Source organism: Bufo gargarizans, chromosome 3 (genome assembly GCF_014858855.1).
Source record: "Bufo gargarizans isolate SCDJY-AF-19 chromosome 3, ASM1485885v1, whole genome shotgun sequence".
NCBI classification, from domain to species: domain Eukaryota; kingdom Metazoa; phylum Chordata; class Amphibia; order Anura; family Bufonidae; genus Bufo; species Bufo gargarizans.
In genome coordinates, this window is record NC_058082.1 from 548585624 (window position 1) to 548612919 (window position 27296).

The window sequence follows — 27296 nt, forward strand, 5'->3', positions numbered from 1 at the left end:
GAAAGTGGAAAATATGGTGGTATCTGAGGATGGGAGGGCCCCGCGGTAGGGGCTGGACTCTCATGGAGGAGCCGTACTAACGAACTAGGCGTCCATCAGTTGCTGCCTCCGAGCTGGGTTCAACGGCTGGGGGCAAGATGGAGTCGCAGGTTTGTTACGGTGTTTATGAGGTCATTGGGGCTTCTAGGACCTCCCTCGTCATTGGTTAATTTATTAAGTTATGTTATGTATTTATTTAATAAACGGCTGCTGTGGCCGATTAAATCCAAGCAGTTGTGTTGTGTGGTCATTTATATGGGGCTGGGAGGGAGTTACGTATTATGTGGGGATAAGGGACTGAGCATATAGCCAATTCCCTCTTCAAGTGCATCATGAAGCAGTGTTAACGGGAATAAAAGCCAGTGAATATCAGATCAGTGAAAAAAACTGTAATTAATTAAAAACACTATACAGATGCCAGATTCCTATAAACGTCACTAGGATCTTCTACAAATTCCCCACATGGAAATCAAGATTTATTCCAAAGGGCTGGAGTGCCCTCGATTCGAAGATCCACTGCAGTTCCTTTTTCCGCAGCATCCGATCCCTGTCACCCCCACGTCTCAATCTATGATTCGGAACCGAAGCTGGTTGACCGAGTGTCCACGCTCCAAAAAATGTTTTGCCACAGCCTTGTCTACTTGGGTCCTTCTAATATTACTTTTGTGGGAATTGAAATAAAGGGTGAAATAAATAGTGCGGATTTATGTGCAGTTTTTATGCCGTTTTTATCAAGGATTTCATGCTGATTTTCTACATACAAATCTGCACCGTGTGCTAATACCTTCAGGCTACAGGAGCAGAAAAGCTGCAGGTATTTCCATGTGGATTTCTGTGTTTCCACACACAATCTGCGCCAAATAATGCATGTGTTACTTGTGGTTCTTGGTGCAAATTTGATGCGGGTTTTCTTTGCAGATCTCTCTCCTCATTTGAAAGTGTGAAATACACACAAAAAATCTGACACAGAATGGACGTAATGCAGATATCCCCACAGCAGATCAATGTCTGCACGGAAGAAACAAGAAAAGCGTCCGTGACGTTTGTGTGATCTCATACACTCTGCCGGCGCTGTACAAGAATCTGCAAGGAAAAAATATGCTGCGCCCATAACATGTGATTTATCCGCAGTGCTTTCCTCTAATCAATCGCTTTTTGCAGGTTTTTTTTTGCATTTTTACCACTTTTCTTGCAAAATACAATAAAGAGGACGCTCTCCAGGATTATCTGATGAATCTCATGTTGTGGGCCCTTGGGCGATAAGGTCTCAGTGGGCCCCCTTACACAGTGATAACTCGCTGAGTACAGATAATATTGCAGATATCACCTGCAGTCCTATGTAACAGCACAGATAACACAGTCATGGCTATCTGAGTACAGAAAAGGTAGTAATGTTACCTGCAGTCCTATGTAAAACCACAGATGACACTAGTGTAGATTATGTGGTAGTGTTACCTAGGTCCTTAGTGTGCCTCCCTATGTCTCTCCCACGGACTCCATGCTGGCGGCGCTGCCTCCTCCTTTTCTTCTTGCCCTGCACAGAACGTCCTGATGCAGCTGCGTCAGGAGAAAGGAACACTGTGGGCATGGTGATGGTGACAGACAGCGAGACACACACAGGGAGACACACACAGGGAGAGACACACACACAGGGAGAGACACACAGAGGGAGAGACACACAGGGAGAGACACACACATGGAGAGAGACACACACACAGGGAGAGAGACACACACACAGGGAGAAAGACACACACACACAGGGAGAAAGACACACACACACAGGGAGAAAGACACACACACACAGGGAGAGAGACACACACACATGGAGAGAGACACACACACAGGGAGAAAGACACACACACACAGGGAGAAAGACACACACACACAGGGAGAGAGAGACATACACACAGGGAGAGAGAGACATACACACAGGGAGAGAGAGACATACACACAGGGAGAAAGACACACACACACAGGGAGAAAGACACACACAGGGAGAGAGAGACACACACACAGGGAGAGAGAGACATACACACAGGGAGAGAGAGACATACACACAGGGAGAAAGACACACACACACAGGGAGAAAGACACACACACACAGGGAGAAAGACACACACACACAGGGAGAGAGATACACACACATGGAGAGAGACACACACACAGGGAGAAAGACACACACACACAGGGAGAAAGACACACACACACAGGGAGAGAGAGACATACACACAGGGAGAGAGAGACATACACACAGGGAGAGAGAGACATACACACAGGGAGAAAGACACACACACACAGGGAGAAAGACACACACAGGGAGAGAGAGACACACACACAGGGAGAGAGAGACATACACACAGGGAGAGAGAGACATACACACAGGGAGAAAGACACACACACACAGGGAGAAAGACACACACACACAGGGAGAAAGACACACACACACACAGGGAGAGAGAGACACACACACAGGGAGAGAGAGACACACACACAGGGAGAAAGACACACACACACAGGGAGAGAGAGACACACACAGGGAGAAAGACATGCACACAGAGGGAGAGACGCACACCGAGGGAGACACACACACAGGGAGAGACACACAGGGAGAGACACACACATGGAGAGAGACACACACACAGGGAGAGAGACACACACAGAGGGAGAAAGACACACACACAGGGAGAGAGAGACACACACAGGGAGAGAGAGACACACACAGGGAGAAAGACACGCACACAGAGGGAGAGACGCACACACAGGGAGAGACACACACAGGGAGAGACACACACACAGGGAGAGACACACACAGGGAGAGACACACACACAGGGAGAAAGACACACACACAGAGGGAGAGACGCACACAGGGAGAGACACACACAGGGAGAGACACACACAGCTGGTTCAATTTGCCATTAACAGTGAAGTTTATTTTTCACAACTTATTTTATGTTGCATACATGATCCAGTGGATGCCCATATATAAGAGTCACACTACATAAGTACCCAACGTTTCGCCCTATCTCGGGCTTCCTCAGCGGCATATGATCTGTGGTAACATAAACATTTTGTAAGTGACACGAAACATGGACTGGATACTCAAAACATCTCTGAATTCACACAGGGGAGAAGCCATTTTCATGTTCTGAATGTGGGAAGTGTTTTAGCAGCAAATCAAGTTTTGAGGAACATCAGAGAATTCATACAGGAGAGAAGCGATTTTCATATCCTGAATGTAGGAAGTCATTTAAATGTAAGCATCATCTTGAGACCCATCTAAGAACTCACACAGGAGAGAAGCCATTTCAATGTCCTGAATGTGAGAAGTGTTTTATTGAGAAATCAAGTCTTGTGAGACATCTGAGAACTCACACAGGGGAGAAGCCATTTTCATGTACTGAATGTGGAAAATGTTTTACTGAGAAATCAAGCCTTGTGAGACACCTAAAAAGTCACACAGTATAAAAGACATTTTAATATACAGAATGTAGGAAATGTTTTAGCTATGGATCAAGTCTTGTAAAACATTTGAAATTTTTTATGAGGGAATACCCATTCCCTTAACAGTAATCTCCACAGTACCCCACTCCCTGAACAATGACCTCCAGAGTACCCCGCTGCCTTAACAGTGACCTCCAAAGTCCCCTGCCCCCTTAACTGTAACCTCCACAGTTCCCACCTCTTTAACAGTGACCTCCACAGTGGATCGCCCTCTTAACCACTTCCAGACCAGGCCATTTACCCCCCTTTCTGACCAGCCCTAATTTAGCAAATCTGACATGTGTCACTTTATGTGGTAAAAACTTTGGAACGCTTTTAGTTATCTAAGCCATTCAGAGACTTTTTTCCCGTGACACATTGTACTTCATGTTAATGGTAAATTTGAGTCGATAAGTTTTACCTTTATTTATAAAAAATTCAAAAGTTAACAAGTTAATTTTAAAAAATGCACTGTTTTCTAAATTTGAATCTCTCTGCTTTTAAGACAGATAGTGATGCCTCATAAAATATTCATTAATTAACATTCCCCATATATCTACTTTATGTGGGCATCATTTTGGTAATGTAATTTTTTTTTACGACGTTAGAAGGTTTAGAATTTTTAAAGCAATTTTTGAAATTTTTAAGAATTTCCAAAGTCGAATTTTTTAAGTACTAATTCAGTTCTGTAGTCACTTTGTGGGGCTTACATAGTGGAAACCCCCCATAAATTACCCCATTGTAGAAACTATACCCCTCAAGTTACTCAAAACTGATTTTACAAACTTTGTTAACCCTTTTTTTACTTTCAAATATAAACTTTATTACATAATATCAAAATCAACATACAGTGAATTAATAAAATCAATTACAAATTGCAGTACAGATAAGCGCTATGTATGGTAGTGCCCCAACCAGACACAGAGTCTGCACTGCCCCATCATCTAGGATCCCCTTACATACATAAATGGGGTAGTGTTATGTATAAGCAGTGAGTTATCCAGATAAAAGTGTATCTCTAAAAACACCTGATGCAGAATCTTATGTACATCCCCTGTTATAGCTGAATCCCAAAATATTATATAGTCTACAGTGCAAAAAATTTTCACATAATAATAAGCATCAAAATATGGTCCAACAGAGGCATAGACATGCTAAATCAAGGTATAACTACCAAACACAGGTGGACTTTTTACCGTCTTTCCTCATGAGGCATATCCGTTTAAACCATTCCCACACTTTTATACATCCTGAAAATTTTGTTAACCCTTTAGGTGTTCCACAAGAATTAAAGGAAAATGGAGATAAAATTTCTAAATTTCATTTTTTTGTCAGATTTTCCATTTAATCAATTTTTTTCTTTAACATATCGAGGGTTTACAGCCAAACAAAACTTTATATTTATTACCCTGACTCCGTGGTTTATATAAACATCCCACATGTGGTCGTAAACTGATGTAAGGGCACACGGCAGGGCGCAGAAAAAAAGCAGCGCCATATGGTTTTTGAAAGGCAGATTTTGCTGGACTGGTTTTTAGATGCCATGTCCCTTTTGAAGCCCCACTGATGCACCATTACAATAGAAACTCCCAAAAAGTGGCCCCATTTTGAAAACTAGTGGATAAGGTGCCAGATTTATTGATACTATTTTGGGGTACATATGATTTTTAATTGCTCTATATAAATTTTTTTGTCAGGCAAGGTAACCAAAAAATGCCTGTTTTGGCACTGTTTTATTTTTTATTTTTTACAACATTCATCTGGTATATTATCTGCTATTTTTATAGATCAGGTTGTTACAGATGCAATTATGTAAAATATATCTACTTTCTGTTTGTTTGTTTCAGTTTTACATAACAAAGCATTTTTGGGAAAAAAATTATGTTTTTGAGTCTCTATTTTCTGAACGCCATATTTTTTTTCTGCTGATTGTCTTTTGCAGGGGCTTGTTTTTTTAAGGAAGAGTTGACATTCTGATTGGTACCATGTTTTGGTACATATGATTTTTTGATCATTCATTATTACACTTGGTGACCAGAAAATTGGTTGTTTTAGCACAGTTTTTATTTATTTATTTTTACAGCATTCACCTGAGGGGTTAGGTCATGTGACATTTTATAGAGCAGATCATTACGGATGTGGCAATACCTATTATGCATACTTTTTCGTATTCATTTGAGTTTTACACAATAATAGCATTTTTTAAACAAAAAAAATGATGTTTTAGTGTCTACATAGTCTGAGAGCCATAGCTTTTTAATTTTTTTGACCAATTGTCTTAGTTAGGCTCTTATTTTTTGTAGGATGAGGTGACGGCTTGACTGGTACTATTTTGGGGAGCATACGCCTTTTTGATTGCCTTTTTTTGGCAATGGTTTTATTTAATAATTTTTTACGAAGTTCATCTAAGGGGTTAGGTCATGTGACATTTTTATAGAGCAGATCATTACGGATATAGAAATACCTAATATAATAATGTATACTTTATATTATTTATTTAAGTTTTACACAGTAATAGTATTTTCGAAACTAAGAAAATTATATTTTAGTGTCTCCATAGTCTAAGAGCCATAGCTTTTATAATTTTTGACCGATTGTCTTAGTTAGGGGCTCATTTTTTGTGGGATGAAGTGACAGTTTCATAGGTACCAAACTGCGGGACATACCCCTTTCTAATCACTTGGTGTTGCACCTTTTGTGATGTAAGGTGACAAAAATTGCTTTTTTTGACACAGTTTTTATTTATTGTATTTTATGGTGTTTATCGGACAGGTGGCTCACGTGATATATTTATAGAGCCGTCCGTCACGGACGCTGTGATACCTCAGATGAGTTATTAAGAGTAAAATATTTGTGCAGAGAGATGCTGAATAGAGAGAAGTATCAAGTGTTATTCAAAATTGATATATTTAATCTCCACGGAGCTCGCGAGGGAGAATATTGTAGGTTAATGAGTATAGAGTTAGGGGCAAGGCATTTATCTAACAGCGGATGTCCAACAACCACCGCCAAGACATGACCTATTGGATGTCCCAACAGGCAACCAACAGCTCGTACATGGGGGAGTCTCCGAAGGACTATAACATTTGTGTGTTTGTAGATATATAGATGGGTCAAGAGTGGAGGAAAGCAGACCCAATGTGAAATGGTGTAGGCAGGTAACCTACCTTACATGGTTGGCGCCTATGGAGGTTATCATTTTGCAGATTTTATCACTGTCCATCCATGGGTCAGAGTGCGTGGCTTATGTTTCCCTGGAGATCTAGCCCCCTCTCGTGGCTGGAGTAAGGACCACCTCTCCAGAAGCTTGAGATGGAAAAAGTTAAATAACGTTAGCGCCATTTCTACTGACAATACGTTTCACTGGCAATCCACAGTGATATGGGATTCAATTCTTTCTCAGGATTGTGGTATATTTAGCAAACTCCCTCCTCCTGGCTAGAGTTGCTGGAGAGAGATAAGCATGGAAAGAAACTTGTTTAAAACGTTTAGGAATTATTGCCTACATAAGCCACCTTGCCTATGCTCTTCGGTTTACACCGATCTTGATATGTATCTATTGCCTGTATATGTGATTATTAACTAGTTATCCTTATTTGATACTATGCAATATATGGCTACTTTTAATTTAATTTCTTGACAAAACAATAAAAATTGTCAATTAATAAAAAATAAAAAATAAATGTTTAGGAAAGTCTTTCTTTCTTTATGCTTTCCTAAAAAGCTTGTTTTTAAAATGGAAGAAGTGAAGGCGGCTAGTACATCCCTTGGCGTGCTGGCCGACATAGATTTAGGATTAGGGACACTGTGCGCCCTATCTATAAGTAAATCCCTCTCTGGGGTGTCCGGCATAAATTGACATAAAGAGATCTATCAGATAATCCTGGAGAGAGTCCTCTTTAATGTCTTCAGGGATATTTCTGAGTCTGATATTATTCCTTCTAGACCTATCCTCAAAGTCTACTAATTGCAGTTTCATGGCAGCAGCCTCATACTGTGTCTCATTATAGGAATCCACTAGGGCAGTGATGGTGAACCTTTTACAGACCGAGTGCCCAAACTGCAACATAAACCCACTTATTTATCGCAAAGTGCCAACACATCAATTTACCTTGAATACTACAGTCTAATATAGTATATATTCCATGTACTTTATCATTTATCTACAATATCCTGCTACATTCAGTGCGCTGCCTGTGCTGTTCATGGTGCACCCTGTGCTAATGACTGACAGGAGAAGTCTAAGGCATATTGGTACAACATAGACGTTTTCCAGGGTGTGGGTGCCCACAGAGAGGGCTCTGAGTGCCACCTCTGGCACCCGTGCCATAGGTTCGCCATCACTGCACTAGGGAGTTGTGTGTTTCCTTAAATTCCTCCATCTTTTCCTCAAGGTGATCAGAGCGATCCCTAATGGCCGTGATGTCTGCCCTTATAGTGTTTAAGGCTGACTGCATATCTGAGTGTATAGAACTTTTCAGGTCTGCCATTAAATCTTGCATAGCAGACAGGGTGATCCTATCATGTTCAGAGCTTGTATTAGGACTCATGTTAAAGTCAGACTTTGCCCCTGCTGGAGAGCTTTGGGCAGACCACCCACTCACATTACTAGTTTTACTTGCAAGGAAAATATGTCCTACCAGCTCCTCATGGACCTGCTGCCTCGTGGTGTGCTTGTTGCTGGAGTTCATTGGTGCCTGTGCTGCCTCCTGCATGTGCCGGGGGCCATCTTGGATCGGTGTGAAGAAAAAGGTAAGTTTTGTGGGGGCGCTTTATAATGCTGCACTTGGCTGTGGCTGCTGGAGCTCAGCTATGCTGCTTCTGATTAGCTCTGCCCTGAATTTCTCTATATTTTTGAGTCGCATTAAATTATATGATTTCTAGCTGAAAAGTATCAGCCTGACACCCCTATAAACAAGAAATGTAAAATCAAAGAGGGTTCGTTATTTTAAGCCTCATGCACACAGCTGTTGCCCGGCCGTGGCCGTATTGTGGCCAGCAAAAAGCGGGTCTGCAATATGTGGATACCGGCCGTGTGCTCCCCGCATCACGGATGCAGACCTATTTCCTTGAATGGGTCCGCATTCTGGAGCTGCGGTGCGGAACAGAGGCACATAACCTCACGGAAGCACTACGGAGTGCTTCCTTGGTGTTTCTGTCCATGCTTCAGCACCGTAAAAAAAATAGAGCATGAACTACTTTTTTTGTAGTGCGGACGGATGACTGCCCCATTCAAGTTGAATGGCTCTCGATCCGTCCTGTCCGCCGTACGGACGTTGCGCGTGCATTAGGGACTGCAAATTGCGGTCTCCAATGCATGGAACGGCCACACAACGGCCATATGCATGAGGCCTTAGTGTAGATCATCCTCTAGGTGACATCTGTAAGGATTAAGGATTTGAATAATGACAGTCTTATAATCTGTTCTACTGGATATAATAAGGAGTATGTCATATATTTGAATTATAGATGGAGAGTCATGTGGTTATATGTCTGGATGGAATGTATCTCATCAGGATGTAAAATGCTCATTGTTTACACTGATTCTCATATGAAAAGGTCTCGGAGTCTCCCAGGAATCTCTTACAGATGCTAAATAGAAGTGTGAACAATAGGTCTCTACCCTGCAAATACAATGTGTAAATGAAGGACCATCTCAGGAGCCAGAAAATGCTAAACTGGTTGATGAGAAAGTGGGGACAGTATTTTTCCATTGTATATGGTAATGAGGGAAGTCAGATCTGATGATGAAAGTTTTCAATGATTAATTATGAAGGTGCAACTGGGCGTCTCCTGGGGGAAGAGGAGGAGCAGATAGTTATAGCCACCAAAGGGGTATAAAAGACCCAAGCATGGCTCAGAAAGCTAGAATTCACCAAGGGAATTCACTTGGATCACTGACTTGCTGAGGAGAAGACACTGACAGGAGATCAAATCCTGAGTGTGTGGAGGGTCCATGTCTGGTAAGTGTCACTGAACTGACTGTAAGTGGATGGAATTATAAGATATTGTAATATGTGCTGTGTATAAGGACAATGTGTCTCTGTCTGTAATCTCTCCTGTGTACAGTAAAGGCCAAAAGTTTTGAGAATGACACAAATATTAGTTTTCACAAAGTCTGCTGCTAAACTGCTTTTAGATCTTTGTTTCAGTTGTTTCTGTGATGTAGTGAAATATAATTACACGCACTTCATACTTTTCAAAGGCTTTTATCGACAATTACATGACATTTATGCAAAGAGTCAGTATTTGCAGTGTTGGCCCTTCTTTTTCAGGACCTCTGCAATCCGACTGGACACGCTCTCAATCAACTTCTGGGCCCATTCCTGACTGATAGCAACCTATTCTTTCATAATCACTTCTTGGAGTTTGTCAGAATTAGTGGGTTTTTGTTTGTCCACCCGCCTCTTAAGGATTAACCACAAGTTCTCAATGGGATTAAGATTTGGGGAGTTTCCAGGCCATGGACCCAAAATGTCAACGTTTTGGTCCCCGAGCCACTTAGTTGTCACTTTTGCCTTATGGCACGGTGCTCCATCGTGCTGGAAACTGCATTGTTCTTCACCAAACTGTTGTTGGATTGTTGGAAGAAGTTGCTGTTGGAGGGTGTTTTGGTGCCATTCTTTATTCATGGCTGTGTTTTTGGGCAAAATTGTAAGTGAGCCCACTCCCTTGGATGAGAAGCAACCCCACACATGAATGGTCTCTGGATGCTTTACTGTTGGCATGACACAGGACTGATGGTAGCGCTCACCTTTTTTTCTCCGGACAAGCCTTTTTCCTGATGCCCCAAACAATCGGAAAGAGGCTTCATCAGAGAATATGACTTTGCCCCAGTCCTCAGCAGTCCATTCACCATATTTTCTGCAGAAGATCAATCTGTCCCTGATGTTTTTTTTGGAGAGAAGTGGCTTCTTTGCTGCCCTTCTTGACACCAGGCCATCTTCCAAAAGTCTTCGCCTCACTGTGCGTGCAGATGCGCTCACACCTGCCTGCTGCCATTTCTGAGCAAGCTCTGCACTGGTCGCACTCCGATCCCGCAGCTGAATCATCTTTAGGAGACCATCCTGGCGCTTGCTGGACTTTCTTGGACGCCCTGAAGCCTTCTTAACAAGAATTGAACCTCTTTCCTTGAAGTTCTTGATGATCCTATAAATTTTTGATTGAGGTGCAATCTTAGTAGCCACAATATCCTTGCCTGTGAAGCCATTTTTATGCAACGCAATGATGGCTGCACGCGTTTCTTTGCAGGTCACCATGGTTAACAATGGAAGAACAATGATTTCAAGCATCACCCTCTTTTTAACAGGTCAAGTCTGCCATTTTAACCCAATCAGCCTGACATAATGATCTCCCGCCTTGTGCTCGTCAACATTCTCATCTGAGTTAACAAGACGATTACTGAAATGATCACAGCAGGTCCTTTAATGACAGCAATGAAATGCAGTGGAAAGTTTTTTTGGGGATTAAGTTAATTTTCATGGCAAAGAAGGACTATGCAATTCATCTGATCCCTCTTCATAACATTCTGGAGTATATGCAAATTGCTATTATAAAAACTTAAGCAGCAACTTTTCCAATTTCCAATATTTATGTAATTCTCAAAACTTTTGGCCACGACTGTATGTCTCCATGTAGATCTCCATATAACTGCCATCATAACTGGACACTGATTTTACACCTTTTACAATACACATTTTCTACACTTCTTCTTGTATTTTATTTCTTGAACTGAACCTTAGAATCAGACCCAGTAAGAGGGAGGAAATTCTTACAATGGTTATAACTCTTTCCTGGAGGTTCAGTGATGGCAGCAGTGACTGGTGATTGTCCGCACAGTAGTGTGTAAGTGATTGTACACGCAGTGTCCATACATGTGATAGTACATACCTGTAACTGTGCAGGAAACACGGGCAATCGCCGATCCTGACTGCCATCACTGGATCACACCAAATTACCAATAATAGATGGAAAGAGGCTTAGTGATAGGGATAATCTATAATATATTGTCTGGTTTGTTCACATGTTATTTTTACAGTAGATACTTTTATTTCCAGCATCTCTGAAGGTATCTGTATATAGTTTTATAATGAAGGTCTCTATACAGAAAGCACCCATAACAGTGTATATACTGCAGTCCTAAAATCAACAATTGGATATTATATTTAAAAATGACCAGAAAGCAGCCCAGAATGTTGCCTTTTCATTTAAACAAATTATTAAGAACAGGAGCTACTGAAGACTACCGTATTTTTCGCTTTATAAGACGCACCTGATGATAAGACGCACCTAGGTTTTTGAGGAGGAAAATAAGAAAAAATATATTTTCAACCAAAAGGTGTGCTTTTGGTGGGGTTTGAACTATTGGTGGTCTGTGGATGACACTATTATAGGGGATCTGTGGATGACACTGTTATGGAGGGGATCTGTGGATGACACACTTATGGGGTATCTGTGGATGACACACTTATGGGGGGATCTGTGGATGACACTCTGTTATGAGGGATCTGTGGATGACACTTATGTGATTATAATACCCATCATCCTAAGGATGAGGGGAGTTATAGTCAGATTAAATATAAACTCTATCCAGGGACTGTTCTGTAATTGGCATGTGTTTATATTAAATATGACTATAACCCCCCTCATCTGCAGTACATGGGTGGATTCCTATGGATGAGGGGGGTTATAGTCATATTTAATATAAACACATGCCAATTACAGAACAGTCTCTGGACAGTGTTTATATTAAATACTATAACCCCCCTCATCCATGGAAATCCACTCATACACTGCAGTACATGTGGGATGTATGAGCAGAGAGCAGCAGGGCTAGCAGGCACAATAACAGAGGCGCTGGAGCGCACAGTGTGACAGGCATCCAGCACATAGACGAGAAGACCGGGACCCTGGAGCTCAGGTCAGTGCCGGGGTCCCCTGGCAGCAGCTGGAGGGGACAGGGGGGAGAAGATTATACTTACTGGAGCTTCAGGCTCCGGTCCCGGGTGCGCACCAGAAGTGCGAGCTGGCGGCCGAAGGAGGGGGAAAAATTTTCACTTACAGGAGCTGAAGACTCCGATGCCGGGAGCGCACCGGATGTGCAGGCTGGCGGATGGGGGAGGGGACAGGGGGAAAACATTTTTACTTACTGGAGCTGAGGACTCCGGTGCCCGGTGCGCACCAGACGTGCAGGCTGGCGGCTGGGGGAGGGGACAGGGGGAAAACATTTTCACTCACTGGAGCTGCGGGCCCCCGTCCCTGGCGGCAGCGGAGCATAATAAGCGAAGCCGCCAGCCTGCGCATCCCTGGTGCGGTCTTGTTAAGGAAGCGCGGGCTGGAGGCAGAAGCCTTCAGTGAAGCCGCCAGCCCACCCAACAGTTGAATGGCCACCTAATTTGCATCGCATTCGTTTTATAAGACGCAGTGACTTTTTCCCTCCCCTTTGGAGGGAAAAAAAGTGCGTCTTATAAAACGAAAAATACGGTAATCTCCCAATTTGGAATTATATAAAACTAAGGTAAAAAGTAAATGACGAAATGGGCTTCATGGTGATTATTATTACTATTATTATTATTATTAATAATTGATTTAGATTCCATCCTGACACTAGACCAATCTGATAGAAAACATATATAAAATGGCGTACATAACCAAATTAAATCAGAAAACAGCTTGTAGTGATTTTCTAGTACAACATTATATTTCAAAGCCTCATTTCTCCACCTATAGTAGTTGTCCCTATTGGGTCCATGTACCAGTCTCTAGGGGCTGTTGGGATCCTCATCGTCCAAAATTAATAAAATAAAATGATTGAGAATACTGAAATATTACTTTATTATAAATCCATTACCAGATCCCTCTCATTATTTATAATAGCAGTGTGTGATCTGGGTTCCTCTCTTCATCTCTTCATGAGCTCCATTCCTAGCTCAGATCTCACCAGTTGTATCGAGGATGTAGATTACTAAGGCCCCTTTCACACGGGCGAGTTTTCCACGCGGGTGCGATGCGCGAGTTGAACGCATTGCACCCGCACTAAATCCTGACCCATTCATTTCTATGGGGCTGTGCACATGAGCGTTGTTTTTCCCGCATCACTTCTGCATTGCGTGAAAATCGCAGCAGGGTCTATATTCTGCGTTTTTCACGCAACGCAGGCCCTATAGAAGTGAATGGGGCTGCGTGAAAAACGCATTGCATCCGGATGTACTGCGTTGCGTTTTTCACACAAGTAACTTAGCAACACTCATGGGATTTGAAGACAGGAAGTAGGCGTTTCTCAGCGTCCGGCTGTGTCTGTTTTGAGCCTGAACAAGAGGGAGAAAGTTGGCAGCATCAACTTTTCAGCCCTTGTGGAGCCCAAAAGAGAGAAAAATGCCCAAAACACCACACGTCATTGAGGTTGAAAAGCTCATTGTCCTGGTGCAGGAGAGGCCCTGCATCTGGGATCTTCGGTCTGGGGAGTACCAGGACCGTTATAAAAAGGACGCCGCCTGGGTGGAGGTTACCCAGGATATTTTTGCCCCAATCTGGGAAAAGACAAAATGCCAAAGTCGAAAGAATTTAAGTAAGTACACAATGTATACATGTTTGAGCCTTTCGGTACTCCCTAGTATATAGTCGTAGTTATACGTTAGTGTTCCTAGTATATAGTCGTAGTTATACGTTAGTATTCCTAGTATATAGTCGTAGTTATACGTTAGTGTTCCTAGTATATAGTCGTAGTTATACGTTAGTGTTCCTAGTATATAGTCGTAGTTATACGTTAGTGTTCCTAGTATATAGTCGTAGTTATACGTTAGTGTTCCTAGTATATAGTCGTAGTTATACGTTAGTGTTCCTAGTATATAGTCGTAGTTATACGTTAGTATTCCTAGTATATAGTCGTAGTTATACGTTAGTATTCCTAGTATATAGTCGTAGTTATACGTTAGTGTTCCTAGTATATAGTCGTAGTTATACGTTAGTATTCCTAGTATATAGTCGTAGTTATACGTTAGTATTCCTAGTATATAGTCGTAGTTATACGTTAGTGTTCCTAGTATATAGTCGTAGTTATACGTTAGTGTTCCTAGTATATAGTCGTAGTTATACGTTAGTGTTCCTAGTATATAGTCGTAGTTATACGTTAGTGTTCCTAGTATATAGTCGTAGTTATACGTTAGTATTCCTAGTATATAGTCGTAGTTATACGTTAGTGTTCCTAGTATATGGTCGTAGTTATACGTTAGTGTTCCTAGTATATGGTCGTAGTTATACGTTAGTGTTCCTAGTATATAGTCGTAGTTATACGTTAGTATTCCTAGTATATAGTCGTAGTTATACGTTAGTGTTCCTAGTATATAGTCGTAGTTATACGTTAGTGTTCCTAGTATATAGTCGTAGTTATACGTTAGTATTCCTAGTATATAGGCGTAGTTATACGTTAGTATTCCTAGTATATAGTCGTAGTTATATGTTAGTGTTCCTAGTATATAGTCGCAGTTATACGTTAGTGTTCCTAGTATATAGTCGTAGTTATACGTTAGTGTTCCTAGTATATAGGCCTTCTTTTACAATTTTTTATGTCTAGATTTTGAAATTTATACATGTTCCTTTCATGTCTTTGTATTACCAGTTGAAGAGGTCAAGAATCGTTGGCCGAGCTGCCGTGACCAGTTCCACAAAGAAATTAAACAGCGTGGGCGGAGCGGGGCTGGTCCCCCCAAGAAAAGGCCCTATCTTTTCCGGGAGCAGCTGATGTTCCTGCGCGATGTCATGGATCTGCGTCCGTAAGTCCATTTTACTGAGACTGAAATGGTCATTGGAGTTGTATTTATGGTATGGACATATAGGTTACAGATGTAGCAGGGTAAACACACATGCTTTATGAGACGTGTGATGTTAACTAAATGCTAATAAATGCATTATGCAATAGCTTTTCTAGGCATTTTACTTAAAGATAACATGATGATTATAGACATTCAAGTTAAAGAGTGTGTGTGTTATTCCTGCTATATCTGTACTTATAATATAAATAAAGTAGTGAAATTACAACATATGTTTTTTAATTTTATTATTTTTTTAGAACTGAGGACAACCTAGAGGATGAAGGTGAGGAGTGGGCCCCACACCATTCAAGTGCATGTGAGGAGGACACGACATCAGCACAGCATGATAGTGGACCTGGACCAAGCATAGCACCATCAAGGCCTCCTGCAGCATCTGGTGCCGATTCCCCCCCCCTGGCTCTACCCAGCAGGGCCAGACGACGGGCAATGCCTCCTGCCGACTCCAACATTAATATGCAAGTTCTAGATTATTTATCTAGAGCACGGCAGGAGGATCATCATGACATGTTTGCCCGTAGTCTGGCCCATTTTATGCATCAGCTACATCCAGATCGAGTTTTGAGAACGCAAACTGCTCTTGAAATCGTTCTGGAGGTAGCAAATCGCCCACAAGAGCCAACAGAAATGTATGATGCGCTTGAAAGCCTGTGCTGTCATGGGAACATGTTTATCCCCCACCACCCCCCAGGTAGTCAGCCCTCACAGGGCTCCCAACACTTTCCTCCCCAAAGGGATCAGTATGGGCCACCAATTGCGCCATATGTGCCCCAGTATCAGGGGGAACCCAGCTATAGTCAGCAGGGCCCATCGTCCAGTCAACCTGGTCCAAGCCAATACTCTGGTCCCCCTTCCCAGCAACAATTCACTGGACCTCCTTATCAGGGCCCATCGTCCAGTCAACCTGGGCCTAGCCAATACTCTGGGCCCCCTTCCCAGCAACAATTTTCAGGACCTCATTATCAGGGACCCTCGTCCAGTCAACCTGGGCCTAGCCAATACTCTGGGCCCCCTTCCCAGCAACAATTTTCAGGACCTCATTATCAGGGACCCTCGTCGCCATCACGGCGTTATGTTAATTTATAATTTATTGGTTTACTGAGTATTTTATTTTGAAAACCCAGAGTATATTTGAATATAGTGTGCAATAAACCACTTTTATTTTTCAAGTTCATAATTGTTCACATTTGTGTTTATGTTGCAGCAACACACACAATACAATATAAATTTATGCTTTGTGTAAAACATCATTAGCCACAAAAGAGCCATAAATGTAAAAAATTTTAATCACAATCAGTAAACACACATTAATGTATCGGATTTTCAGGTCCTAGATTAAAATGTTTAGAAAAATTTATGGACATCATGCTTTATTACACATATATACATAACATGTTAGACATACCAAAATTTACTCAAAGTACACAATATAAACAATTTTTCTAATGAATTTTATTCGCTATTACACATATACTCATATTTGGTTACTAATGAGAATGAGACCCACCTATTATACTTGACAAATTTTGAAAATTAAAAACATGCATTCCTTTGGTAAACTAATTTCCGATACATATAAAAATGAGGTATTGGTACATATTTCACATACTGTGTTGAATAAACTATGTGTACGCAAAATATGTAAGCTCGCAACCCACGTCAAGGGTCCTCATTATCTTACGAGTTCCTAACTAAAAAATGAAAAAAGTAACTAAACTCAAACCATCCAGGTTAGGAAAATATAATGGCAAACACAAAAGTCCATGAATAGAGGACTACTGCTGAAAAGGAAAAGAACCGATAGGGGACATAAAATAATCAGATCCAGATCGTCCAAGTAGTAAAGCGTCTCTTGCTGATGGTGTACTGTAGACTTGGGCGTCTTCATCAGGTGTGGCCTCATAGGTGCGTATGTAGTTATGCAGCACTACACACATGCCTTGATGACCACATTGACATTTTGTGGTGCCAGCTGTATTGCCGACTGGAAAACCCGCCATTTATTAGAAAAAATACAGAATGTGCACTCCACAAACCTTCTGGCTCTACTTAACCAATAATTTAAATTGCGCCTCTTGGCATCCAAACCGCTTCGAGGAAAAGGACACATCAGGTGGCTAGAAAGGGCAAATCCCTCGTCCCCTACAACCACATAAGGCGCTGGTGGCCCAGTAGAGCCAGGAAGGTTTGCTGGCTGTGGTACGTCAAGTTGGTTGGACTTAAGCCAGCGACCCATTCTGGAAGCCCTGAAGATGCGAGCATCTGCAGAACTTCCATAGGAGCCAATATCTACAATTATAAACCTGTAGTTTGTGTCAGCCAAGGCCAACAAACTACAGAGAAAAACTGCTTATAATTATAGTATTGGGACCCTGAGTTCGATGGCTTCTTAACCCGTATGTGCTTCCCGTCAAGGGCACCAATACAATTTGGAAATTGAGCCCTCTCCTGGAAGCCATGGGCTTTATCAAGCCACTGCTGCCTGGTTGGTTGTGGCAGCACTGAAGCCTCCAGTGTCAACCAAATGGCGGCACATGTAGCCCGTACCACGCCAGCAATTGTGGAGGTGCCCATTCGAAAATCAAAATGTAAAGACGAAAAAGAATTTCCAGTCGCCAGATATCTGAAAAGAAAAATGAATTATAATTATACACTTTCATAAAATATGTTTATAAATCTAGCACATTACTTGACATTATTTAATGGCAATGTGGCTGGTGGGTATAAATGAAACGAGCACATAGTGGTAGATTTGTTAAACCTATGCTTTATATTCTTAGATAAAACTAAATAAGGAATAAAGCTTCATAAAGTTCTAGACAATTAACATATACACACAGGTGAAGTGTCCTCATCATTACAGGCTACATTTTAATTATTAACCCCTGCGGAACTGGATTCTGGTGTGACTAATCTAACCACACACAGTTTATCAATAAAAATAAAGGAGTTTAAATACAGGTCTACTAAATTTACGTACTTAGGCATATAAGATGAAAAGTTTCGAAGACATAGGCCATTGACCTAACAACGATGTATTTGAAAACAGGGTGTCATTCAAGTATTAGTCAGAGAATATATATAGTCTTACCTTAAATTATTAATAAGCCGTTCTTCAGGTGACACAATCCGCCACATATTGGTGTCCTGGAAAGTTAGGGAAGGCCTTAACTCCTCCAACAGCAGATCAAACGTAGACACCGACATGCGGCAATGATTGAAGAACTTTGGAGGGTGCGCACGGAGGTCAGCGTACAAGCCAACAAAGAGACCTTTGCTGGCCCGCTGCGAAAGTATAGGATGCACCCACATGCGCTTCCTCCGCGGCTCCTCCTCAATCATTTCTGGCTGCTCTCCAAAACAGTGGGAGACCAGCCAGTGCAAAAAGACATGGTCAGTTGATGACAGGGTGAAAGTGGACATCCTGCAAAGGATAACAAACACACACACACACACCAACCACACAAAAACCACTCCACAAAAAAATGGAGCTGTCCAACAAAACACTGCATGCTGGGGGTATTTATATTTTGTTTGCAGTTACAAAAACTGCGTGTTTTTTCTCTGTAATCTAATTGCAGTTGCCTGCCAGCGTGTGTGTCAGGCTCACAGCGTATACTGTGCCCACTTGCCCAGTGCCAACACTCATATCTGGTGTCACACACAGTAGCTTGCATTTAAGAAAAACAACAATTTTGACTGTAATATAATAGCAGTTAGTTGTCTGCAAGCGTGTGTGTCAGGCCTACAGCGTCTACTCTGCCAACTTCTGCCAGTGCACAGTGCCACTCATATCTGGTGTCACAGTAGCTTGCACGCATAGTACAACTAAACTAAACTAAAAAAATGACAGGCAGAGGCAGGCCACCCCGCAGGGGCCGTCGTTGTCGTGGTGCTGTGATTCCCTTTGGCCCTAGAATAATGCCCAGTGTTCAGAGGCCACGTACCCTGAACTCGAAAAGTTCTGAGGACATAGTTGACTGGCTAACACAGGACACCCAATCTTCCACAGCTTCCGCTCGGAACCTTGACGCACTATCCTCCTCCAGCTCAGCTTCAGGCACCTCTCAAGTTACCACTCGCCCGCCTGCCGCCACCACCAACACTAGCACCACAGCTGTTTCACTTGATCTGGTCTGTCAGAGGAGTTATTTACACATCAGTTGGAAGAAATGAGTGATGCACAACCATTATTGCCAGAGGATGTAGATAACAGGGATATGTCTCAGTCAGGCAGCATTACACACATGGACGTACGGTGTGATGATGATGATGATGATGTTGTACCCGCTGCTTCCTTTACTGAGTTGTCAGATACAAGTGAAGCGGTTGATGATGACTATGTGTCCGTGGATGTCACGTGGGTGCCCACTCGAAGAGAAGAAGAAGAGGGGGAAAGTTCAGATGGGGAGACAGAGAGGAGGAGGAGACGAGTTGGAAGCAGGGGGAGGTCGTCGCAAGGAGCTAGTGGCACAGTCAGACAGCATGTATCGGCACCCGGGGTCAGCCAGACAGCACGCCAATCAACGCATGCTGTTGCCACCACCAGAATGCAGTCATTGCAAAGCTCAGCAGTGTGGCATTATTTGTGTGTGTCTGCCTCTGATAACAGCGATGCCATTTGCAACCTGTGCCAAAAGAAACTGAGTCGTGGGAAGTCCAACACCCACCTAGGTACAACTGCTTTGCGAAGGCACATGATCTCACATCACAAACGCCTATGGGATCAACACATGAGTACAAGCAGCACACAAACTCAAAGCCACCATCCTCCTCCTGGTCCAGCATCTTCAGCCACATCAACCACTGCTGTCCTCCTTGCCCCCTCTCAACCACCCGCCACTCCGCCTCTCGCAGTTCCTGCTCATCTGCCCACAGTCAGGTGTCTGTCAAGGACATGTTTGAGCGTAATAAACCAGTGTCAGAGTCACCCCCTTGCTTGGCGTCTGACAGCTGGCTTGTCGGAACTCTTAGCCCACCAGATTTTACCATACAAGCTGGTGGAATCTGAGTCCTTCTAAAAATTAGTAGCTATTGGGACACCGCAGTGGAAGGTACCCGGCTGAAATTTATTTTCACAAAAGGCAATCCCCAACCTGTACTCTATTGTGCAAAAGGAAGTCATGGCATGTCTGGCACACAGTGTTGGGGCAAGGGTCCATCTGACCACTGATACCTGGTCTGCAAAGCACGGTCAGGGCAGGTATATCACCTACACTGCGCATTGGGTAAACCTGCTGACGGCTGCCAAGCATGGAATGCATAGCTCTGCAGAGGAGTTGGTGACACCGCCACGACTTGCAGGCAGGCCTGCTGCCACCTCCTCTACTCCTTCTACTCCATCCTCTTCGCTAACCTCCTCGGCTGAGTCCTCTTCTGCTGCTACCTCTTGCTCCACATCAACTGTACACCCCCAGCTCCCCAGGGGCTATTCCACATCCCGGATACAACAGTGTCACGCCGTCTTGGGGTTGACTTGCCTGAAAGCAGAAAATCACACTGGACCAGCACTCCTTTCCACCCTGAACGCACAGGTGGATCAGTGGATGACTCCGCACCAACTGGAGATCGGCAAAGTGGTGTGTGACAATGGAAGCAATTTGCTGGCAGCATTGAATTTGGGCAAGTTGACACGTGCCGTGCATGGCACATGTGTGTAATCTGATCGTACAACGCTTTGTGCATAAGTACCCAGGCTTACAGGACGTCCTCAAGCAGGCCAGGAAGGTGTGTGGCCATTTCAGGCGTTCCTACACGGCCATGGCGCACTTTTCAGATATTCAGCGGCGAAACAACATGCCAGTGAGGCGCTTGATTTGCGACAGCCCGACACATTGGAATTCAACACTCCTAGTGTTCGACCACCTGCTCCAACAAGAAAAAGCCATTAATGAGTATTTGTATGACCGGGGTGCTAGGACAGCCTCTGCGGAGCTGGGAATTTTTTTGCCATGTTACTGGACGCTCATACGCAATGCCTGTAGGCTCATGCGTCCTTTTGAGGAGGTGACAAAGCTAGTCAGTCGCAACAAAGGCACCATCAGCGACATCATGCCATTTGTTTTCTTCCTGGAGCGTGCCCTGCGAAGAGTGCTGGATCAGGCCGTAGATGAGCGTGAAGAGGAAGAGTTGTGGTCACCATCACCACCAGAAACAGCTTTATCAGCATCGCTTGCTGGACCTGCGACAACGCAGAGAGAGGAGTCTGAAGAAGAGGAGTCAGATGAGGAAGGTGGCTTTGAGGAGGTGGAAGACCAACCACAGCAGGCATCCCAGGGGGCTTGTTGTCACCTTTCGGGGACCCTTGGTGTTGTACGTGGCTTGGTGGAGGAAGAGACCTTCAATGACGTCAGTGAGGACAAGGAACGGGACATAGCTAGCTTGGTATCCAACCTTGTGCAAATGGGGAGTTTGCGGTTGTGCAAAAGGACTGTTTGCGGTTCTTTGCGGTGCGTTAAACGGGGAGTTTGGTCTGTCAGAGTTTGGTCTGTCACTGTAAAGCGGGCATAACCCTTGCACTACCTGATCGATACAACATCATACCTGATAGTATACACAAACTGGATGTTTTAAAGCACGTTTTTCCAAATAATTTAGGAATGTTAGGTGATTTATGCCCTTTATAGATTAAAACCCGACTCTGCGTCAACTATGTAATTTTCCATGGGAGTTTTGCCATGGATCCCCCTCCGGCATGCCACAGTCCAGGTGTTAGTCCCCTTGAAACAACTTTTCCATCACTATTGTGGCCAGAAAGAGTCCCTGTGGGTTTTAAAATTCGCCTGCCTATTGAAGTCAATGGCGGTTCGCCTGGTGCGCCCGTTCGCGAACATTTGTGAAAATTCGCGTTCGCGAACTGAAAATTTTCTCTCTACCAGTGAAGTCCAGTGACTATCTTCAGAATTAGATCACGGTGATCTATTGCATTATGAATATACAGTACAGCTATGTTTATAACTATGCCTCTATCTTTCAGTGGCTGTATGTGATTCACTGCACTGTGCTCTCAGCTAGCTTTTAGTGCATTGTATATACACAGCCTGGCTTATACATGGATAGTGGTGTTGCCACCCACTAAAAAGAAATTTTGTGGCTGATTGAGGCCTGACACTTAATATCACGTTATGACTCACAGGAGATTTGGTACGCTACCCTGTGTATTAGTGTAATGATTATCTATAAGCTTGATTAATGAAACTGGACAACCCCCAAAAAATTCGAACTGTGTAGAAAAATAAATAAATGGAAACGGATGATTGAGACATGATGTTTAATATCATGTTTTCACTCAAAGATAATTTGGTGCGCTACCATGTGTATTTGTGTAATGATCACCAATGTGCTTGTTTAATGAACAAAAAAAATAAATAAAATTTGAACCATTAGGAGATAGAAATAAATGGAAACAGATTATTGAGGCCTAACGCTTAATATCACATTATCACCCACATATAATTTGGTGCGCTACCCTGTGTATTGGTGTAGTGATCACCTATATGCTGTGTGGTAAGGTGTATGGTAAAGTGCTAGAAGGGCTGTATATTTCATCCCGAAACCTCAGCTGGGTGAGATAAATGAAATCCAGAAAGCTGCACTGGTTTCAGCAGTGTAGTTTGTTGAGACAGGTTTGCTTAGATTCTGTTCTGGGCTAAATTTTTTGACTGGTGGGTAGGTTTGGAAGAGAGACCTGTCTGTCCACACCCTTCCAGCATGCCTATTTCCCCTAACCTGAGGTGATCCCAGGTGTGGCTGCTGGGATCATTACTGGTGAATAAAAAGAGGTCTCAGACTGTCAGTCAAGGTCAGAAAGCCTGGGAAGCTAGCTGACCTGTTAGATCCTGAATCCCCCTGTGTGAACTGCACAGTAACCGTGACACAGAGACGACTTGTCTAGGTAGTGCCAAGTCGGGCAGGAGTTTATTTTGTTGTTTATTTTATGTTGGTGCCATAGCTTCACCCCACCAAGTGAAGTTATAACTTGGATGCTGCTTTGTATCTGTGCTACGTACCAGAAAATAAACAGTTTGGACTTTTTAACCTACTGTCTCTGTTAAAGTCTGCCACTGCCGACTCACCACTTGTCCATTTTTTCCAGTAATAAAGCAAGGGTTGACAGCCAAACAAAACTTAATATTTATTACCCTGATTCTGCAGTTTACAGAAACACCCCATTTGTGATCGTAAACTGCTGTATGGCCACACGGCAGGGCGCAGGAGGAAAGGAACGCCATATGGTTTTTGGAGGGCAGATTTCACTGGGATAATTTTAAGTTGCCATGTCACATTTGAAGACCCCCTTATGCACCCCTAGAGTATAAACTCCAAAAAAGTGATCCCATTTTGTAAACATCGGGATAAGGGGGCAGTTTTATTGGTACTATTTTAGGTACGTATGATTTTTGGTTGCTCTATATTAAACTTTTTGTCAGGCAAGGTAAGAAAAAATTGCTGTTTTGGCACTGTTTTTATTTTTTGTTATTTACAATGTTCATCTGACAGGTTAGATCATGTGCTATTTTTATAGAGAAGGTTGTTACGGACCCGACAATACCAAATATTAAATTTTTGGGGGTTGGTTGTTTCTGTTTTACATAATAAAGCATTTTTTTTTTTTTTTTGTGTCTCCATATTCTGAAAGCCATAGATTTTTGTTTTTTTGGGCGACTGTCTCATGTAGGGGCTAATTTTTTTCAGGATGAGATGACGGTTTGATTTGTACTATTTTCGGGTGTATATGACTTTTTGATCACTTTAGCATCTCCATAGTCTGAGAGTAATATTTTTTTTTTATTTTTTGGGACATTGTCTTAGGTAGAGTATAATTTTTGCGGGATGAGATGAGATGCATATGACTTTATGATCGCTTGCTATTACACTTTTTGTGATGTAAGGTGACAAAAAATTACTTTTTTGACACCGTTTTTATTTTTTTATTTTGTTCACCTGAGGAGTTAGATCATGTGGTATTTTTATAGAGCAGGTTGTTACGGACGCAGCGATACCTAATATGCCTACTTTTTAATTTTTTTACATTTAACCCAATAAAAGCATTTTTGAAACAAAAAGAAAAAAATCATGTTTTAGTGTCTACATAGTCTGAGAGCCATAGTTTTTTATTTTTTGGGTGATTGTCTTAGGTAGGGGCTCATTATTTCTGGGGTGAGGTTACTGTTATATTGGTACTATTTTGGGGGGCATACGTCTTTTTGATCGCTTGATGTAAGGTGACAAATAATGTTTTTTTTTAGCACAGTTTTTATTTTATTTTTTTGACAGTGTTTATCTAAGGGGTTAGGTCATGTAATATTCATTACGGATGTGGCGATACCAAATATCTCTGTTTGTCTTTTTACAATTTTATGTGTTTTATTTTGGGAAAGGGACAAATTTTTTTTTACTTGAAACTTTTATTATGGAAAACAGTTTTTTTACTTTTTATTTTTGTCCCACTCTGGGACTTCAACCTCTGGGGTCTGATCCCCTCTACAATGCATTACAATACATTGTGTATTGTAATGCATTGCATGTACCTGCCTGCAAGACACAGCCTAAGGGCTGGATCACACAGGCTTCCGTAGAAGGCAAGCCCCGATGCCTATGGAAGGCATCGGTCTGCGTTCTCTGCTATCGGGTCCCCGCCACTGCAGTACCCTCCGCATACCTCATGCATGCTGCGGTCAGCTTTGACCGCGGCATAGAAGGGGTTAAAACGCTGGCATCTGTGTTTTCACCGATGCTGGCGTATGCAGCAGGGGTCCGGCTGTGACTGTCGGACACCTAACGCGGATCGTACATGCATTTTGCTGCTTGCCCTGTAGCTGTTGGGGACCCACAAGGAGGAATTGCCATGGAGGAGGTGGAGGAGGAAGATGAGGGCTGATGGAGTCAGAGTGGAGGATGATGATCAGGACATTGACTATGTCTACAACACCCAATTGTCTCAATGAGGCAAAGTTGGAAAGAACTGGTTCCTCAGGCACTCTGGCCAGAATGGTGACTTGTAAGGTCACTTTCTTACTTAGTGGAAGGCGGATTAGTGACATCATGCAGTCTGGTGATTACTCCATAGCCATGCTTTTAGACTCTCACTATCAAACCAAACCTACACTCTGGCCAGTCTCTGGCGCATACCCTGTTTTCTGACCCCATGGATCTCTGGGCAGGCAGACTGGAACAGTGGCCCGAATTGCCAAAGAGCTCTTTCTTTTTTCTTTCTTGCCTAGCCTCTAGTGTAATTTCAGAGAGGGTTTTCAGCGCTGCAGAGGGTGTGGTGACACCAAAATGGACCAAGTTTTCCTCTGCCAGTATCAAAACATCACTTTTGTCAAAATTAACCAAGCCTGGATTCTAGAGGATTTTTACACTCCTTCTGCTGAGGCCAAATCTTGGCTTTGATGACGGTGCCCCATCTTGCCACTATGGTTGCCTGCCTATCATGTTTCCTACCTTCTATTATGTTCCATATGGTTGCTGCTGCTGCCTCCATCATGCCACTGCTGCCTTCATACCACTGCCTAACTACCATGATGTTTTGTATGGCTGCTGTCTCCATCATGCAACTCCTGCCTTTATGCAACTACTGCTGCCTAACTACCCTCCTGTTTCGTGTGGCTGCTGCCTCCATCATGCCACTGCTGCTGCTTGTCTACCAACATGTTCCGTATGGCTGCTGCCTCTGTTGTGCCACTGCAGTTGCCTACCTACCATAATATTCTGTAAGGTTGCTGCTGCCTCAAGGCATTGCTGCCATCATACCACTGCTGCTGCCTGCCTACCATAATGTTTCATATGGCTGCTGCTACCTCCCTCATTCTGCTGCCTGCCAACATGTACCATATTGCTGCTGCTGCTGCCTTAGCTTTTGCTGCTTTCTGCTAATCACCTACTGCCACCACTATTAACGCAAAGCATCTGACCCTACTACTACAACCCATAGACAGCCATCCTACTGGCTTGTATATTTCATGCTATGCTGTTTCTGCTTCCACATGCCACTATATTCGTACCCTTTCCACATCCACACTGCAATGCTGCTGCTCCCAATTAAAAGGGAGATTTTTTTATAGGCTCGTTCACAATGAGCTACTTTTTCTTCTGACAATCAACACTTGTGCGTGTCATATAGGCAGACATACTGACCCTTTGAAGGCATAATGTTTGGATGTTTGGTCCTCCAGCAATTTTTGGGTATGCTATAACACTGTGTTTAAACACCATCTGTCGTCGATAAGGGACAATGATTGGAAGCTTTGGAATATGTAAAAGCAGAACACATGTACCAGCACTGTGTGTTATTAAACATGCTGTATGTTAATGGCGTCAAACGTGCATTTACCCATATCTATATATGTCAGTGTCACTCAGACATGATTAATTATTGCTGCTATTGCGATCAAGAGCTTAGGGAGGAGGGTGGGGGTGGAGAAAAAGCAAAAATTCATAAAAATAAACTAAACGAGATAGCATGTTTTCTTACAAGTTCTGAGTCCTAAGAGACTAATGGGTGTTGTATACCAATTTCCAGGGCAATTGGAGCCAATCTGATTTGGGCAAACCAAACTTTTAGAAGAATTTGATGAACTTGAACTGAACCGAACCTTGATAGTTAAAATAAATGTGTTAAAGGGAGTTTCCCACAGTTTTGAAATTCAATTTTGTAGTTTATATTGTTTTCTATGAACATTTCAGCCAAGAGATGTTACTCTGACAGTATTCACTTTTTGTAAAATGTATTATCAAAGAAGTTGAAAGAAAAAATTAAGAACACATCATAAAGGTAGCAAGTCCTACTATGGAGCTCCAAACATTCGACATTTCATACAATCTGTACATTACAATGGCTTCTGACTTGTCAGCTCTGACAAGCTCCAATTTTATGCCACTGTTTCCTGATATTATGAATACTCATGGCTACTTCTATATGTGAACCTTTAGATGATTCAAAAGAC

The 27296-nt window shown here is 42.7% G+C and overlaps 1 protein-coding gene across 1 annotated transcript in view; it reads right to left on the bottom strand.

Annotated features, from left to right (window-relative positions):
* Positions 1–16576: 16576 nt before the first annotated feature.
* LOC122931807 (oocyte zinc finger protein XlCOF7.1-like) overlaps positions 16577–27296 on the bottom strand; it is a 40997-nt gene continuing 30277 nt past the window's right edge. Inside the window, exons 9-11 of the mRNA XM_044285863.1 lie at positions 18038–18134; positions 17896–17971; positions 16577–16678 (exon numbers count right to left, since the gene is read on the bottom strand). Coding sequence (XP_044141798.1) covers positions 16577–16678; positions 17896–17971; positions 18038–18134 — 275 coding nt within the window. The remainder of the gene's footprint in view (positions 16679–17895; positions 17972–18037; positions 18135–27296) is intronic.